General features: G+C 39.8%; 1 protein-coding gene across 5 annotated transcripts in view; it reads right to left on the bottom strand.

Annotated features, from left to right (window-relative positions):
* LOC138978090 (agrin-like) overlaps positions 1-18,587 on the bottom strand; it is a 391,935-nt gene continuing 373,348 nt past the window's right edge. For 3 of the 5 annotated variants that reach the window (XM_070350724.1, XM_070350721.1, XM_070350726.1), the window contains 8 exons: positions 17,151-17,268; positions 16,168-16,279; positions 15,865-15,981; positions 13,877-14,063; positions 12,077-12,158; positions 8,819-8,848; positions 4,375-4,614; positions 1-2,871 (listed from right to left, as the gene is read on the bottom strand). In XM_070350724.1, coding sequence (XP_070206825.1) covers positions 2,619-2,871; positions 4,375-4,614; positions 8,819-8,848; positions 12,077-12,158; positions 13,877-14,063; positions 15,865-15,981; positions 16,168-16,279; positions 17,151-17,268 — 1,139 coding nt within the window. In that variant the 3' untranslated portion in view covers positions 1-2,618. Of the gene's footprint in view, positions 2,872-4,374; positions 4,615-8,818; positions 8,849-10,279; positions 10,301-12,076; positions 12,159-13,876; positions 14,064-15,864; positions 15,982-16,167; positions 16,280-17,150; positions 17,269-18,587 lie in introns of all 5 variants that reach the window. The other 2 variants (XM_070350722.1, XM_070350723.1) reach the window with 2 other exon arrangements.

Below are 18,587 nucleotides of genomic sequence, written 5' to 3'. Positions count from 1 at the left end.
GAGTTCAAGCTGACGAATTTGTGAAATAGGAAAAAGATAATCTAACCATTATGACGCAGTTTTCAGATTGATAAACGTGAAGTTTGCTGTTTTTTCTCAAGTAATTACAAATGTTAACAAGCTTCATAAAATCAGGAAAAAAAACACAAAAACAAACTAAGGCCATTCTGCTTACTTTTTTCGGTTTTCTTGGATATGAGTGCAATTTTCGTCAATTCTTGTTCCTTAGTGCGCACAAAAAGAATTATTTCATTCTCGTATTTCCGGACATAGACATGAAAGTACATGATTACACACATACACACAAGAACTGTGTGCACAAGGAGAAATGAATTAATTTATTCTCATGTATACACAAACTGGACAGCCATGTTTGCTTTCAAATTCAAAGGCACTGGGCCTCCAATGGTACAGAAGAGGGGGACACTCGACAACATCGTTAACATCAACACTGCAGACACCGACCACAAGTTTGCAGTAAAATCGTAGTGTCATCTGATAACTATGCATTTTGCAGCAAACATTAGTTTAAAACAACATTCTTCATAATTATTGTTCAATTTTGATTTCAGTTTGATTCAAAGAAAAAAGCAAAGAGGATTTTACTGAAACAAATTCTATGACAGTGTGCATCGAATATTCATGCTAATTAAAATTCACAGAAGGAAATTGTATTGTATGGGGAGATTTATATAGCGCTTGACGTTCTCTAAGCGCTTTACATATTAATTTCTGCCGTGTGAGATAGAATTTTTTACACAATATATCACGCATTCACATCGGCCAGCAAACCTCAAGCCTATTAGGGCGAGCATTCACCTTTCACGGCCTTTATTCCAAGTCACACGGGTATTTGGTGGACATTTTTAGGTATGCCTATACAATTTTGCCAGGAAAGACCCTTTTGTCAATCGTGGGATCTTTAACGTGCACACCCCAATGTAGTGTACACGAAGGGACCTCGGTTTTTCGTCTCATCCGAAAGACTAGCACTTGAACCCACCACCTAGGTTAGGAACGGGGGGAGAAAATTGCTAACGCCCTGACCTAGGGTCGAACTCGCAACCTCTCGCTTCCGAGGCAAGTGCGTTTACCACTCGGCCACCCAGACCTTGTAGTTTGTACACACACAATAACAGGCCATCAAGGCTGCATATCCTTGGAAAAACAACAACAAACCCCTGAAAACTATGCTGAAAATTCCAATACTACTAATTATTACTACAGAGATGTGATAACATGAACGTAAATGTCTGAAAATACATGAGGTGGCATTGACAAAAATGCAGGTGGTATAATGATGCTATAACAACCAGCTGAAAACAAATCTTTTGCATTGTTACTTTTTCTACATTTAAAAAAGTCACAGTTCTTTCTCTGTAAAGCACTGTTGCTAAAAGAAATCGAGAGGAAATTTAAGGTTATTGTTTTGTTACCTAATATATACACAGACAAAGTTGCGAGCACCTTGCATGTGTGAATAATATGGTAACAAAATTCAGTCTTACAGGGTTTACTGTCAGAAGATGACTTCAAACACTACATACAGTTTCCACTGTTTTCTTGAAACCCAATTCCTACATCACACATTCGCTGTAAAGCTAGTCCAGGTATTACTAACGTACAAACAGAAGCTATTTCTAATATTATAATAAGAATTTCTGCAAACAAAACAATTATTGCAATTAAATCATCTTGGTCGAAGATGGCATTGGAACTCGTTACAATGATGATGGTGATGTCTCTTTGACAGATGGTAAAACAAATGATAAACTTGGTCCTCTAACCGGGAATAAGCTAAAACGAATGTCTGATGGTTAATGTACTCAGATCGTACCCATAACTGGGTAAAGAACAGGTAATACAAATCAAACCAAACCGTATCAGTCATAGATTGATACAATTTTTAACACACAGTGCATTCATGGAATGTTGAAAAAAAAACACCTTTGGTTCAAATGTTAAAAGAAAAAAAAGCAGCGTAAATTGAAAAACTACTTGGGAATGTATCTGTTCACAATTTCATTGGAATGCATTTCACCATTTCAACAGAATGTACAATTAGTGTACATTCTAGTGGGACTGATGTAAAATAATCAACCTTAAACAAGATGTACATATACATGTATGTATGTCCATTATTTGAAATATAACTCAAAAGTAAGAAACCATGGAAACCAACAAAAAATGAACACTTTAATTTTGCAACTTTTTTCACAAGTTTGTTCTTCAGTCTCCGTAAGCCATGTTTTGTTGCCTTGGTTGTTCTAAATGGCAGGGCCCCGTATTTGGATTAGAGTAGTTTTTTTTCTTGTTCACTAATATGCATACAAATGATGAAATCAGTCGCTGTTCCTCTTTTCATTTGCAGAGATTAATTTCACACACAAAAGGATTTAAAGGATGTCACAATAAAACCAAATTATATCTAAAAAAAACAAGAACAATTTATAGTCAATCTGTTTACAAAAACAGTGGTTGAGTTACAAAAGTTTGAAAACGAAAAACAAACCCAGTAGCTTTCTCCTTGGCCTTTTTTCTCTCGCTTGTCTCCTCTTCTCCCTGGGAAAAGAAATCAAAAAAAGAAAAAGAGAAAAAAGAACATGGTGCATTATTCACTAGGAGCAGAAGGCAATAGTGCTGCTGTGTCCGTTGCGGTGATCCACCAGGTGAAGCTGTTCACCGTTGACGGTGATGCGGCGAATGCAGCCGATGAATCCCTGGTAGTACTCCTGGGGCAGTCCCCAAGGAAGGCTGGAGCGGCCTCCGACCCACAGTTCTCCGTCCGTGTCCAGCTGACTGGACCCTGCCCCTGACGAGGACTTGACGGGGATCTCGCTTCCCACTTGTAGTGTGCCCTCTTGCAGATTTCTGTAGGGAGTGCAGTACAAAATGCAGGTCAATTTTTAAATATTTTACTTTTTTTGTTTTACTCCAGTATCATATGACTCCATACATGTCCTTAAGAGGCAAACAATATATGCCTGTAGGACTCTACTGTATCTTGTCTTGGTCAATTGTTGTGAAAACTAGATTAGGTGTGAGGAAAGCAGAACAATGGTGACTGAGAGCGACAAACAAAAAGACCAAAACAATGACGATACAAACAATACTGTACTCACGTGTTTTAACAATGACGATACTGTGTTATTCGTATCGTAATTGTTAAACACGTGAGTACAGTACGTTGTCTTTTTGTTTATATAAGGCGTGACTAAGTTCCTGAATCTAATCAAGTCAAGTCAAGTCAATATTTATTTCAAAAAACCCCTAGGGTTACATGAATACACATGCGTGACTAAGTTCCTGAATCTAATGAAAAACAAGAGATTCTTGAACCAGAATGCTTGAAACAAAAAGCAATTAAAACAAAAGAAAACACACAACAATTCTTTGAAAAACCTAACCGGAAAATATTTTCACTGGAATGCTGTTGACTCTTACATTTTTTTCTTTCACTGCTCTCCATTCTTTCCTTGACAAATGCTAGTTATTCCAGAAAAAAAAAATATTTGTGATGCGAACAGCGTTTGTCAGCTAGAGTTCTAGACATGTGAAACACTTAAAAGAACATCAAACCGTTTTTGACCAGACATTTATGCAAGTGCAACTTTTCCATACAAATATAAAAGATCCATTTTTGTATTTCCGTTCTATTACAAGTAATGTGAGCGTTCACATAATTCTGATTATGATGATAAAACGTTCTGATATAGTGCTTAATTGTCATCGCCAACAAGCAGTGTCAGAGTGCACTTAATAAACATAATAAAATAACAAACAGCATATTGGACATTGACATTCACAAGATACCAAGAATGCCTTGGCTACTTCTTCCAGAATATATAAAAAAAAATCGTTCAGGACCTATATGGGACAATATAAAAAAAGATGCGATAAAACTCTTATGTGGCTAATATAGTTTCAGAAATCTATAAAAAATAATACCCCCCGCGGGTTAGGGGGAAGAATTTACCCGATGCTCCCCAGCATGTCGTAAGAGGCGACTAACGGATTCTGTTTCTCCTTTTACCCTTGTTAAGTGTTTCTTGTATAGAATATAGTCAATTTTTGTAAAGATTTTAATCAAGCAGTATGTAAGAAATGTTAAGTCCTTTGTACTGGAAACTTGCATTCTCCCAGTAAGGTAATACATTGTACTACGTTGCAAGCCCCTGGAGCAAATTTTTGATTAGTGCTTTTGTGAACAAGAAACAATTGACAAGTGGCTCTATCCCATCTCCCCCCTTTCCCCGTCGCGATATAACCTTCGTGGTTGAAAACGATGTTAAACACCAAATAAAGAAAGAAAGAAAGATAAAAAATAATCCCACAAAACATCTCTACTCTACAACATGATGACCACAAACATACCTGGTGGCTGTAACAGTGTGCCACTGTCCATCGGTGACCTCCACCTTTGATCTTATGACATGCAGGTCGTCCTCATTATTTTGGCCAAGGTTGTAGCTGAATTCTACCCGCCCTCGCACCACAGCCACAGCAAGGTAGTCTCCCCTGACAGAGTCTCCTTTGTTTTGGAAAAGAATCATTCCGTTGGGTTCTGTTGTTTTAAAGTTGACCTTAATTTCGTTTGTGCGTTGCGCTGGTACTCTGAAAAGATTAGGAGACTTTTAAAAGTGGCTTGTTCACAAAAGTGTATCAATATCATTTAGTGGTTCACACATAAAAAGAAAACACCAAGAGTTTTGTTTTTATAGAATCACAAAAGTAAAATTCATTCTAAGATAACTTGCAATCAGTTATGAAGCTCTAAATACAAAAGCAAAATGCTATACATGTGGAAAATGTCAAAGAAGTCTTCAACATATAAAGTGTACTGACATTTTCAATGGGCTGAACCAAATAATAATAATTATAATAATAATCAGAATGAGAAAAAGAAGACTAGGTGTTTTTTTGCACAGATAAGTGCATTGAAAATAGCTATAATGAATCAAAATAGTTCTTGAGATTTCAATCGCAGAACATAAAAGAGAACACAATAATTTATTCATTAAATCATATGTACAACTCGTAGATGCTAGTTCAAGTTCTGACCTTAATTATCTCACTGTCATATTAGTTATAAAAACACTACAATAGGAAATATAAGAAAGTGAACCGAAGAAGCTATTTCACAAGAAAACTATCCTACTGACTGTTGTTTTTGCCATTCAAACGTTACTACATGTACATGTGAATCATCAATCTCTGTGCGTCTAACATTTTTAAAAAATTAAATGCAGTAAATATACAAAGAGTTGCTTTTAATAAACGTCCAAGCAATTCATATTCACTTCCTCGATCAACCTTAGCCTTACTCTTGCAACACTGTGTGAAAAAAAAAAAAAAAAAAAAAACGAAAAACACCCCACACACAATAGCAAAAAGCTAGCAGAGCTGTCTGGTAGACAAGAAAAAAATCCTCAAATTTGAGTTTGTTTTCGATACACCTGTCTACTGTTAACTGACATGCTTGTGTTAAAAGTGTACCTTCTTTATAAGAGATCAATCAATAATTATCTTTTGGATAAACATCATGGCATGACGTCACAGAACATTTTCTAACACAGAATTTCCAAACGTTCAACAGCAAGATAAAAATTAAGAAACAAAAAATGACCCTAAGTTGCTGAAATCCAAATGAATCTTAGAAAGGTGAATAATGTCAATACCAAATGCTGACAATTCGTATTGCATAGATTGAAAGGGCAAAGATCGAAGAACAGTAATATTTGGTTTTGAAGAAAATACCACCCTCCTCATTTATCATAGTTAAACATGGGTAAACAAATGCCCCCCCCCCCCCCCCCCCCCCCCTAAAATTAAATGATTCGTTTGTAACTGAAAACATACACAGAGCATCGAAGTAAATATAACTTGACTGAATATGACGTTTTAAATATTTTTTTTATGGACATTTTGATTAATTGAAACCCAAAGCCAATTCATCATATCTTTGATAGAATACTGTGACTGCAACAGCAATTATTTGTAATCGAGAGAAAGTGCCCAAATGTTGATTGCGTTGTGAAGTGCAAACATCAGACTGAAAATACTGTGCAGAGTGATATTTTTGATTTAATTATATCATTATTAAATGAGTGGACACAGTTTACTCTCGGACTTTGCACACTCAAGAAAGAACATGTGTGGATGCATGGTGTGTATGTCGAGTCACATGATGGTCAGTCCCTTTTCCTCATTCATTTGCTCCCCCCGCGGGTTAGGGGGAAGAATTTACCCGATGCTCCCCAGCATGTCGTAAGAGGCGACTAACGGATTCTGTTTCTCTTTTTACCCTTGTTAAGTGTTTCTTGTATAGAATATAGTCAATTTTTGTGAAGATTTTAGTCAAGCAGTATGTAAGAAATGTTAAGTCCTTTGTACTGGAAACTTGCATTCTCCCAGTAAGGTCATACATTGTACTACGTTGCAAGCCCCTGGAGCAAATTTTTGATTAGTGCTTTTGTGAACAAGAAACAATTGACAAGTGTCTCTATCCCATCTCCCCCCTTTCCCCGTCGCGATATAACCTTCGTGGTTGAAAACGACGTTAAACACCAAATAAAGAAAGAAAGAAAGAAATCTTGACAGACATGGAACGCACACTCAGCCAAGTGTTCTGTGTTTCTCCTTTGTCTCATAATTATCTGTCTGTCTACTCTAAAGACCATTGGGTCAATGTACTTGTGAATGTCTTATTTTGTCAAAAAATAAACGTTCCATAAACTAACATTTCATGTCATTTTATTCTGATATTCTAATTGAAAATCCTCTCCCTTAAAACAAAAAATCTTGACAGCTGATACCATACTGGCAATACAGTAGAGCCCTCTGTTAATCCTGCCCCCTGACCTCAAAGGCACATTCCTTCCCAACAGAACTGTTTGGCTCACGTACCATCTCAGATCTGTTACATGAGATAAGACCATTCCTCCACTTGCACTCATACTTAAAATCCACAGCCGGAGTGCTCTCTGTACAGAGATGTTTTATATAAAATAATTTCTGAAAGGACTCTATTGTGGCTTTTCATGCACTTAATTCATCAAGAAATTCTCAGTCAGAAGAACTAATTCATCAAGCAATTTTCAGTCAGAAGAACTGCCAGAATGTTGATTTTTTTAAAAGATGTGTTCAAGTCAAGGGGCAAGATCTGCTATGGCGACCCAAGGGAAGTTTTTTGTTGTTGTTTGTTTTATTTGCTTAACGCCCAGCCGACCACGAAGGGCCATATCAGGGCGGTGCTGCTTTGACATATAACGTGCGCCACACACAAGACAGAAGTCGCAGCACAGGCTTCATGTCTCACCCAGTCACATTATTCTGACACCGGACCAACCAGTCCGAGCACTAACCCCATAATGCCAGACGCCAGGCGGAGCAGCCACTAGATTGCCAATTTTAAAGTCTTTGGTATGACCCGGCCGGGGTTCGAACCCACGACCTCCCGCTCACGGGGCGGACGCCTTACCACTAGGCCAACCGTGCCGGTCCCAAGGGAAGGACTGTGCCGTTTAATTGAAACATCCTCCTTTTAAGACTCTGCTTTCTCATGCTTTCTGTTCATAATGTTGTAAAATTGCCTTTGTTTTAAGACTAATTTTTCTTATTTCTTCTTATTATTATTTGGTGTAGTAAGCAGTAATGCTACTGTAACCTCTTTTCACACAGGAAAAAGCATTCTCAACATGCGGATCATGACACAACAAACAGTGATACACATTTTGAACACTAATATGTAAGCCCCTTTCACTCCGTCCTCAGACAACCAGCAACATTTAACAGCCATACTAAATTAAGCAAAACATACATCACAATATGCTAGAATATTCAATGAACTCATGCATATTTTCTCATGTAGACCAGTTCAGTCAATTTCTCTATGTTTAAAAAACATAGCAAGTCCTTTTTATGTTTGAATAAATAAAAAGGCTCACTCAAGACTTTAACTTCTGAACTACTCCAAGTTCTAAGTCAGAGACGAATAGTCATCAGGCGTGGTACTGTGTTTCAAAATCAGTAAATTCCATGGACAACACAAAACAATAAACAATAACAAAAAGAACAACATTCAAACATTTTAAAAAAATCTTTTTTTTTTATTACTGTCACATCTTTGACTGCAATATCAAACATTCATTCAGACAACACAAATCCAACTGAAAGCACGGTTTGTTAGTGAGCAATAATCAATGGAAAAAGATCGAAAAGGAGGGAGCGAGCGAGCGAGGGAAGGGCTGTTTGCATTCATCATTTAAGTTTAAACATCAGAACAATGAACAAATTTAAAAGGTAAACGTTGTGAACAATATCAGAAAATAGGAGACATTTATGTGTCTGTGTTCGTGTGTGCGTTCTTTGCATGTAAATGAGCTTTGAATGTCTGTGACAACACATTGAATTTTCACAACAGAAGGTGCTTAGAGATTTCCCGTGTCATATATAGACAGCCACAAGTCTGAACATCACAGAAAGAATTAACAACAGAAAAAGAATGAAGAACATAAACATTCTCTCTTCATTAAACACAGAGAAACGAACACTTTACATTCAACATACAAACTCTAATATAGAACACTTTCCATTTAACATTCAAACTCTAACATAGAACACTTTTGACATTTACACATTAACATCTTCTCTGAAAGGTAAAAACACAACAGAGCATTGGTAAGTATAGTACACAGACAATATCTATATCTTTAGACTTTGTGAAGCACAGACTGTGACATGGTTGAGCGATGCAACAAACACCAAGACACCAAACGTGCAATTTCAGTGTCACTGTGGTTTTGTTTTTTATACATACTCTGCACTGGGACCCAGTTCCTTCATCAAGCTACAAGCCAAACAAATGGGTTAGAAAAAAGCAAGAAGATAATACTACTAAAATGGTATGTCCTCATTTTTGTTTGTTTGTTACAAACACTAGCAAAAGGGTTAGAGAAAGCGAGATTGAACTGATGAATGTTATGACCTTATGTCTTTTTAGAATCAGCAAGTTAATTAGCCTGGTAAAACTAAGCAAAATTCATTTTCTGTTATAGAACAGTACTAGTGCTAGCAGTAATCTGGAACAACTTGGCATGATTACAGCGACAAAATGCACCAACAACATTTCTATTGCAAAAAGGCATGTTGCATCATCGTATGAATGAAGTTGAATTATGAGCATGCAACTTTTAACAGACCGAACAATCAATGTGACAAATTTCACTCAATGGTAATAAATGATTGAGAAAAAAATCTTGAAACAAATGCAACAAGAAACAATGCATTTTAGTAGCTGTACTTTGGGTTAAGGGTGGAGATTTTTCCGATCTCCCAGGTCAACTTATGTGCAGTCCTGCTAGTGACTTAACCCCCTTCGTGTGTACACGCAAGCACAAGACCAAGTGCGCACGGAAAAGATCCTGTAATCCATGTCAGAGTTCGGTGGGTTATAGAAACACGAAAATACCCAGCATGCTTCCTCTGAAAGCGGCGTATGGCTGCCTTAATGGCGGGGTAAAAACGGTCATACACGTAAAATTCCACTCGTGCAAAAAACACGAGTGTACGTGGGAGTTTCAGCCTACGAACGCAGAAGAAGAAGAAGAGTAGCTGTACTGCTGCAATCGGTTTAAAAAGAGCACCAAAAAAGCGCTGCATTTAAAGCGCAGATGTTGAAGATATTATCGGAAGGCTTAGCTTACACTGCCCCCCTTTCCAAGGGTCCCTTGCCTTCATCAAATTAACTAAATGACCTGCTGTCAAGGGAAATATATACAAAGGGACACTATTTAAAATTCCCAACACTGTTTTCCCAGAAGGAAAAAATCTGTACGTCTATTAGACAATTTACCCTCATTTTTTTCCAGAGACCCAACACTTGAATAAATAAAGGTTCTTGAAAAAAGGTGTTACAATTCTATCCAACCAAAGGACTTTATTACATGTACTGCGATTAATGTAATGGTGAACATTTGGGGGCGGGAGGGAGGGGTATAACGTTATTTATTTCTCAAGAAATAGTTTTTGTTCCATGCAAGAGCATAATACTATATCTAACGCTAACCTTTTCCGAAGCATTCCATTATGCACAATCTAGCCAACTATATGTCCGCAAGTTATTTTAGCCCAAAACAGCACCTGCATTCAAGATTGTCTGCAAGCCAATACACAAGAGGCGTCTTAAATGCCACCACCTGATCATATCTACAACTGTCTTTCCATGATATTATCATAATGTACGAAGGCATGAACCTCTGCTGCAAGCTCGAATACTTACTTCCCCCTGGTTATGGTATTTCTAATAATATGAAAAAACATGGAGAGCTTCAAATGTTGAAAGATATATGCATGCAATCAGGTCATTCTCATCTCTGTATATATTTAGAGAAATGTGTATACATTGACAGAACTGAAAGTGCCTGTCATAACTATTCTAACAACTTGCATTATGCTTTGCTTTATAATACGGTATTTTCGGACTATAAGGCGATTCGTTGTCAAAGCCGCAACCCCCACTTTTGAGGTTAAAATGAGACAAATACACACCATAGGCTTCCGGTGTATTTTTTTTCGTCTTTACACCTGTTCCTTGTCCCGTCCCTGCACTCACTGCTCCAACCACCGCTGCCAGACTTGTCAATTTTACAGACGCCCCAGGGGGGGATGTCGGGCCGCTGTGGTAGGCTACCCTCGGAAGATGACACTGCACTTCTGCTGAGTCACTTCGACGGTGTTCAGTAGTAAGAGTCTGTCCCGAGCTAACAGACGCAGCCCACTACCTACTGTGCCCCCTACTAACGACATTGACTTTTAAGTCGCGGAGCCAGACTGAGTGAGCGTCCTCTCCAGAGAGCAGACCGCCACCACGTCCTTCCGTCGACCCCCCAGAACGTCACAGGTTGAAGACTGACAGCAGAACTACTATTCAGGGAAGGATCGAACAGGAGCACTGAGACCAAGGTCACCATGAGAGCTCCGGGCATGAAGGGCCACAAGAGCAAGGACAATTTATATTTTGGATGATTAATGAGATGAGGATGATTATAATGATGATGCTTTGGATTTCCAATTTGGTTTGAGACTACGTGACAGGGCAGCACTCTACGCTTACTGTCATATTATATCCTGGCATCAACCAGGCCCGAGAACTGCCGCACCTGCGGTGTTGGTCAGGTATACAGAACCTGAGCACCCTCAAAGTCGCATTCGTTAAGTGAATGACACTCGGCTGTGTGATCCCAGCCTTCCCATAGGAACCATAGCACTTCCACTCTGGGTTCCTACCATAGCCCGAAAAACCCACATGACCCTGATGGGATTCGAACCCAGCACCTCCCGGCCCGCAGCCCGATGCGCTAACCACTGCGCTACGGGGGCCGGTGGCTTCCGGTGTATTGGTGGCAACGAAGTAAAAGGAACTGTGTACAGAGTAGAAATACGGTTTCTCCGTGATGTGCGGATAGATAAAGAGTCTGCATTCTGAGAGCTTGGCCTTGTAACCTCAGGTCAATGACCACATTTTCAGCTGATCACTGCTGCCTGCCCTAGTTGACAGAAAATGACCATGATTCTGCTATGAGACTGGCCGCCTTTCATGTCTGAGGAAACTTTGTCCAGATCATAAAAGCAGAACCATGCATATCACTAGAGGGAGTGTTCTGTTTCTTTGAATAGCGGTGTGTGTAAAAGTTAAGGAAAAAAAGTTGCGCCTTATAGTCCCGAAAGTACGGTATATACCATAGTACTGTAAACCTTGACATTCTGTGAGCTCTGTCCCGGCATAAAGACTGATACATGGGTATAAACACTGGAAAGATATTCAGAAAAGAGAGATTATTAACTTCAGGTTCAAATTTTTATTGAATATATATCAGTATACTCCTGAAAGTCAAAGGGAATACACAATATTAGAGAAAGTAACACTAAGAGAGTGTAACGGAAATTTGTAATACAGTATTCAAAAGTTTTGCATACAACTGAATATTCAAAAGGTTTCAAGAGAAGAAGGTCAGTTAAATATGGGATCAGCTAGGATTATGGGCATGCCCAGGGGAAACAAGAAAAAGATGCTTACTTTCTCTTTACTTCGCTGGGATAGTCCAAGTAAGTGTTGCCCTCAAATCTCACGGGCTGGTCTTTGTCCACATGCTCTGCCCCTGAATAAAGAAATTAAAATTTGATTGTCATTTCATGCGATAAAAAAGTGAAATAAAAACATCAACGTAAAACGCTAGAAAATGAGGACTGAAAACATGTTTTCTGATACATACATACATTCTTCTCTACATGCCTAAAATACCAATCAATCTCTCTCACACTTTCTCTCTCTCTCTCGGTTTTTCGTTTTCGTTCGTGACCCCCACCCCCTCCTCCATTTCCTCGCCCCGCTGTTCCCTTTGCAATGGGCCAACGGCCCGGCCTAAGCAAATAAACCATTCGTTCATTCGTTCGTTCGTTCTCTCTCGAGGGACTAACACTATTTTTCTCGCCAACGGATCAGAACCATGGCTATATGAGGCGGTTAGTTTTGTCTTGCTTTTTTCCCTCACTAACCACTCCTCTCATATTTTGTCAAAACTTCTTACTCTTACATGGCCACCGTATCCCACCTCCCCCCTCCCCCCCTTTACCTATCTCCTCATCCCTTCTCTCTGATCGTGAAGGTATGCTAGTTTTTCATCTGTACACTATATATATCGGGACATCGTGTTGTGTAATAGCAGGCTAATTGCCCCCCGGACAGTTGCCCCCCTTGGACAATTGCCCCCCCCCTCCCCCTCCTCGAATTTTTTCTGAGCACTCTTCGTGCAAGTTTGTACAAAGTCAATCACTATTCTGTGTGTGTGTGTGTGTGTGTGTGTGTGTGTGTCAGTGTGTGTGTGTGTGTGTCAGTGTGTGTGTGTCAGTGTGTGTGTGTGTGTGTGTGTGTGTGTCAGTGTGTGTCTGTATCAGTGTATGTGTGTGTGTCAGTGTGTGTGTGTGTGTGTGTGTGTGTGTGTGCGTGTGGGTGTGTGCGTGCGTGCGTGGGCGTGCGTGTGTGCGCGTGTGTGTGCGCGTGTGTGTGTGAGTGTGATTGAGCGTGTGTGCATGCGTGTGTCTCATTGAATGTGTGTGTTTGTGTGTGTGCGTGCGTGTGTCTGTGTGCGTGTTTGCGTAAGTGAGTCTGTGTAAGTGTGTCTACGTATGTGTCTGTTTGCGTGCGTAAATGCGTGCGTGCATGTGTGTGTGTCTGTGTCTTTCAGTTTGTCTATGTCTGTTTGTTTGTCCCGTCGCGATATAACCTTGAACGGTTGAAAACGACGTTAAACACCAAATAAAGAAAGAAAGAAAGATGTCTGTTTGTGTATGTGTCTATGTGTGTGTCTGCGTGCGTGCATGTGTGTGAGTATTTGAGCGTTGTGTCTATGTGTGTGAGTGTGTGTACGCATGTATGTATGTTTGTGTGTGTGTGTGTGCATTGAAAACAGGAAGCATTGTAGAAATATCATAGAGATATTCAATTATAGACTTGAATTACCTTTATATTCCTTGAAACAACAATTAAACACTTGATAACTCAGTAAACACTCAGAAAAGAATGGGGCCAATTGTCCTAGGGGGCAATTGTCACGGGGGGCAACTGTCCTAGGGGGGCAATTGTCCCGGGGGCAGTTGTCGGGAGGCAATTGTCCGGGGGGCAATTAGCCTAGAACCGTGTTATGCATTCCCTCTTCCCCTCTCCTTTTTTTCGTTCCCTTGTCACTATGTAAATTTACTTGTAATGTTACCATATTGTATTGTACTCGTAATGTAATCATATCGTATTATACTTGTAATGTAATCATACTGTAACAGTGAAAAAAAACCAACAACAACAACAACGACAACGTCTCACTTTTTTCACAGTGTTGCCCCATGTAGTTGTAGGGACAGCGGCACTCGGCGCTGTTGAGTATGGGGATGCAGACACCTCCGTTCATACAGGGGTTGATGTTGCACGGGGGACCGTTGTAGCCTGTGATGTTGCCCATGGTCAGTGTGGCTTTCATCAGGTTGTCCACCGTGTGACCGTTAATGATGACCTGTAATTAACACACCACTCCGTTCATCAGCTGACAGGCAATTGCCTTCTACAGTCATTGTCATCATAAGCTGAAGAGCTTTGAGTGCAAGTTCCAACATCAGTTACAAAGTACAGTGACACATGTTTTTGCCACCTCGAAACATCAGATACAATGTTTAAAGCCCTTGCTCCCCAAGACTTTCTCTCTCAAATGTACCTCTATTTTAAGATTGCCTACTGTGTACAACTTAATTTCCCCAGATTGTTTAGGTCTATGAACGCTTTGGACACCGGATAAGGTTTTGTTTCCATGACCAACTGGCCTCTGACATGGATCACGGTATTGTTAAAGCGCGCATTGGATCATCTGCATACATTATATACCGTGACACACAAAGGGTCAGGCACTTGGCAGTCTGCACATGTTGACCTGGACCTTTCATTTGGAAGGCGGAGACACTAGCAAACACACCTGCCCTTTGGTTTACCACACCAAAGGTACTATTGTATGTTACTAGCAAGGTCCCACTGTATGAGACTATACATAGGTATTATACCTCTGTTCAGTTTGACTATTGTGGTACCTACAAGGAAAGAACACATGCGAGAACCAGTCAAAAATGTCCCTACATAGCAGGTGTCCTTTAAAGACAAGTATGTTTGGTAAAGACAGGAGACAAAAGGACAACCAAATGTCTCCTTTATTCAGATGCCTCCTCTCATGGAAAGGGCCTTTCATATCGCCGACACCACTGTACAACAGCACTCACACTCATCCTGAACTCAGGTCAAAAAGAGTTCGGCTCATTCTCTCCCTGACAGGATGCGAAACCGATTTTTTATTATTTTTTTTAAATTTAAAAAAAAAAAATTTCTTTCATATTTAGAGCTTTTTATAATGTATTATTGATATTGGCAGATTCGCGATCGTCGATAATGATTTTTCATGGTGTTTTGTAATTTTTAAATTACAAAAGAATGATATGTAAGACAGTTTCAAGCGAGCTATTTTTTGCGGCTGTATTTACTGTGCAAACAACTCTAAATATGGCAAAAGTGTAACGTGATAATCAACCGTTTGGTTTCGGCGCTCACTGGAGCAGACGATTTTTTCTGTAACCAGTTGACAGTGATGAAACCATATATTACGGTCTCCTTCCGACAGCAGTCCCAAAATGTCGACTTGTTTTGACCTTAGAACGATGTCTTTATCATAACTGTGAAGAACAGAACGGAGATCACTGTCGAAGTACCCCCTGCGGGTTAGGGAGAAGAATTTACCCGATGCTCCCCAGCAAGTCGTAAGAGGCGACTAACGGATTCTGTTTCTCCTTTTACCCTTGATAAGTGTTTCTTGTATAGAATATAGTCAATGTTTGTAAAGATTTTAGTCAAGCAGTATGTAAGAAATGTTAAGTCCTTTGTACTGGAAACTTGCATTCTCCCAGTAAGGTAATATATTGTACTACGTTGCAAGCCCCTGGAGCAATTTTTTGATTAGTGCTTTTGTGAACAAGAAACAATTAACAAGTGGCTCTATCCCATCTCCCCTCCCCCCCTCCCCTTTCCCCATCGCGATATAACCTTCGTGGTTGAAAACGACGTTAAACACCAAATAAAGAAAGACTGTCGAAGTCGGCCAATCTGCAATCATTTTTGTCTCGCGAACACTGATCTCAAATTTAGATCAGTGCTCGCGAAAAACATATGGGAGATAACTCTGTATTCGTGTTTTGATAGATTCGCATAGGACTGTAGCGTCCGGTCAGAGAGATAACTGGCGATAGGCGTTGAGCGATGACTGATCAGAATGCACTCACCCTCTGTATGGCGCCAGTAAATCCAGTTTCGATGCCAGAATCCTTGGGGATGTTTTTCCTGTTGTTGAAACCTCCCACAAACAGCGCTGGGTCCAAGTTGAGCTGGGTCAGCGTGCCCTGGGGTCATATGAATAACATTAGTAGAGTGTTTGTGTGTGTGCGTGTGTATGTGTGTGCATGCCTGTAAGTGTGTGTGTGTGTGTGTGTGTGTGTGTGTGTGTGTGTGTGTGTGTGAGCGTGCGAACGTGCATGCATGAATGTGTGAAAGTGCATCGTGAATGTGTGTAATTGCATAGTTCTTACTGGTGACTGTCCAGTGATGGCAGGATGAGAGTTGATGCTCATCTGACCGTCGCGTCCGTCCCTACTGACCACGACCTTGTGCCACTTGTCCAGGTGCAGCGTCCTCTTGCTCCTGTTAGTACAGGTCATCACACATGTTATTCTTAGCTGCAATGACATCTTTACATGTATTCACATTTCACTTCATCCAGAATAATTTTGGTTTTGTTAATCCTCTAGGTACAGCAAGTGCCTGCTCCTGTGAGTAAAGGGCATTGACTTACACTGCAACATAAAGACATCGTTCTATACTCTCGCAAAACAAAAAGTATGTGTGTGAACACGTGTATAACTCAATTTGTCTGCTCTGTTCCGTCTTTCTCCATCTTCCTTTTACATGTTTCCGACAAGTTCTTTTTAAGTTATGTTTCCCCCTCCCAGTTCTAAAATTCAAATTGATTAGGCCCCAAGTAGGGTTATGGCTTGTAAGTAACTTCTATTGATGCAACACTTGCATGCGATGATGCAGCAGAATGTTGACGCAAAAGTAAAATTACTTACAATTGTGTTTACTTTGTGTGTGCCTATGCACCTAGGTTAACTGTTAGTATGAACTAACAAGTCACGTAAGGTGAAATTACTACATTTAGTCAAGCTGTCAAACTCTCAAAATAAAAATAAACGCACTGTATTTTTTTCACCAAGACCGTATTGCATCGTCAGTCTCCCGCTCGTGGAAAAGGCAGTGAAAATGACAAGCAAGAAAAGCGCGGTAGTAGTTGCGCTGAGCAGGATAGCACGCTTCTCTGTATCTCTATTCTTTTTAACTTTCTGAGCTTGTTTTTAATCCAAACTTACATGCGAAGTTGCATGTAGATCGGTCCAATAGTTTTCTCTGAATCGCTCTACACACACACACGCACAGACACACACCACACCCTTTCGCCTCGATTCCTCGTCTATGTTAAAACATTTAGTCAAAAGAACAATCCCGGCCAACTCACTGGAGCATGGCCACCCCACTCCCCAGGTAATACTTGAACTGCAGACGTTTTCTGACCAGGTTGAGGGAGATGAAATCACCCAGTCCCCCTTGGAACTGTGTGGCCCAGAATATCACACCTGCAACACAAGTATAGGTAAACATGCATTCTATCAGAGTAACACAACAAAAGTTAAGGAGTTCTATAACCTGATGGCAAAAGAGCCGCTGGCCCCCCTCCCTCACCCCCCCAAAAAAAACCTGTGTTGCGGACACAGTAACAATTGTTAAACGCAATAGTGACATGAGCTTTTCTCCATTAAGGCCACAAAAAAAAAATAGGTGTGGTTACGGTAACATAGCCAAAAAAAATAGGGTAGGAAGGTAGGCAATCACTTTTTTTTTTTTTAACTTTTTTTTTCTAATGTGTACAAATTAAACTTACTTGACAGGGAAATAAGTGTGCGACTCGGGCGCTTTTGCTTTCATTGCGTTTTCTGCACTCGGTTTTTTTTTTTTTTTTTTTTTTTTGACAAATGTATTAAAAAGTTATAGGGTCGGCCCCTAAAAATAGGGTAGGTCGGGTTACCGTAACCACACTTATTTTTTTTTTAGGCCTAAGATGTAAAACAATAATTAATTTTGGTCTTTTTTGGTTTTGGTTCTTTATTGTTGGATACAACAACATCATCGTTTCAGAAAACTATAACCACAGTAATCTCTATGTTGTGATTTTTTTTCCACAATGTAAAAAAACAGGCAAAAAACCAACAAAGAAACAAACGAAACAAACGAAAACCACCACCTGTTTGTCTGAGGACGAATTTGTGTTGGTACCAATCTACTCAATAGTAAAGTTTGTATTGTACTCAGACCTGTTTACCCTAAACCCGAGGCAAGAGTACTTTCCCAAAAAGTTGAGTGTATTTTTCAGTACTGTATAATACATGGAATTGTATCACAATACGTGTGAAAACTCTACTATAAGGTTTTCAGACCTGGGAACCCCTGTTTTGCACTTAATTAGAGCATTCTCAAGCAAACTTGGTGTACTTTCGGAACAATGAGCGTACTCCACACAGCATTTGAACACCCAAAATTCAAACATGGTTCACATGCGTCCGTCGCACCGTTAATTAAGTTTACCAATACTCGTACATATAAAACAAACTGATGTTTCTTTGGAACTTTACTGACAAATAGTGTAATCATGTGTCAAAATACTGGATCGGCTTTGGGATGCGCTTGTGAAGAAAAGTAAACTGAGTTAAAAAAAACAAAAGATATCTGTACTCACCGATACAAGAACAGCACAAGACAGTACGAATTTTCGATTATGTAAGCTTCATCAGGAACAAACACAAAAGGCAACAAAAAGCAGACGCAACACGGAATGAACAAGGTTTGAAAAGAAAATCGAGGGGAAACACAAAAAAGGGAAGGAACTCTAGGAACGAAA

This window comes from Littorina saxatilis, linkage group LG10, assembly GCF_037325665.1.
Source record: "Littorina saxatilis isolate snail1 linkage group LG10, US_GU_Lsax_2.0, whole genome shotgun sequence".
NCBI lineage: Eukaryota > Metazoa > Mollusca > Gastropoda > Littorinimorpha > Littorinidae > Littorina > Littorina saxatilis.
This window is presented reverse-complemented; position numbering and strand designations above follow the sequence as displayed.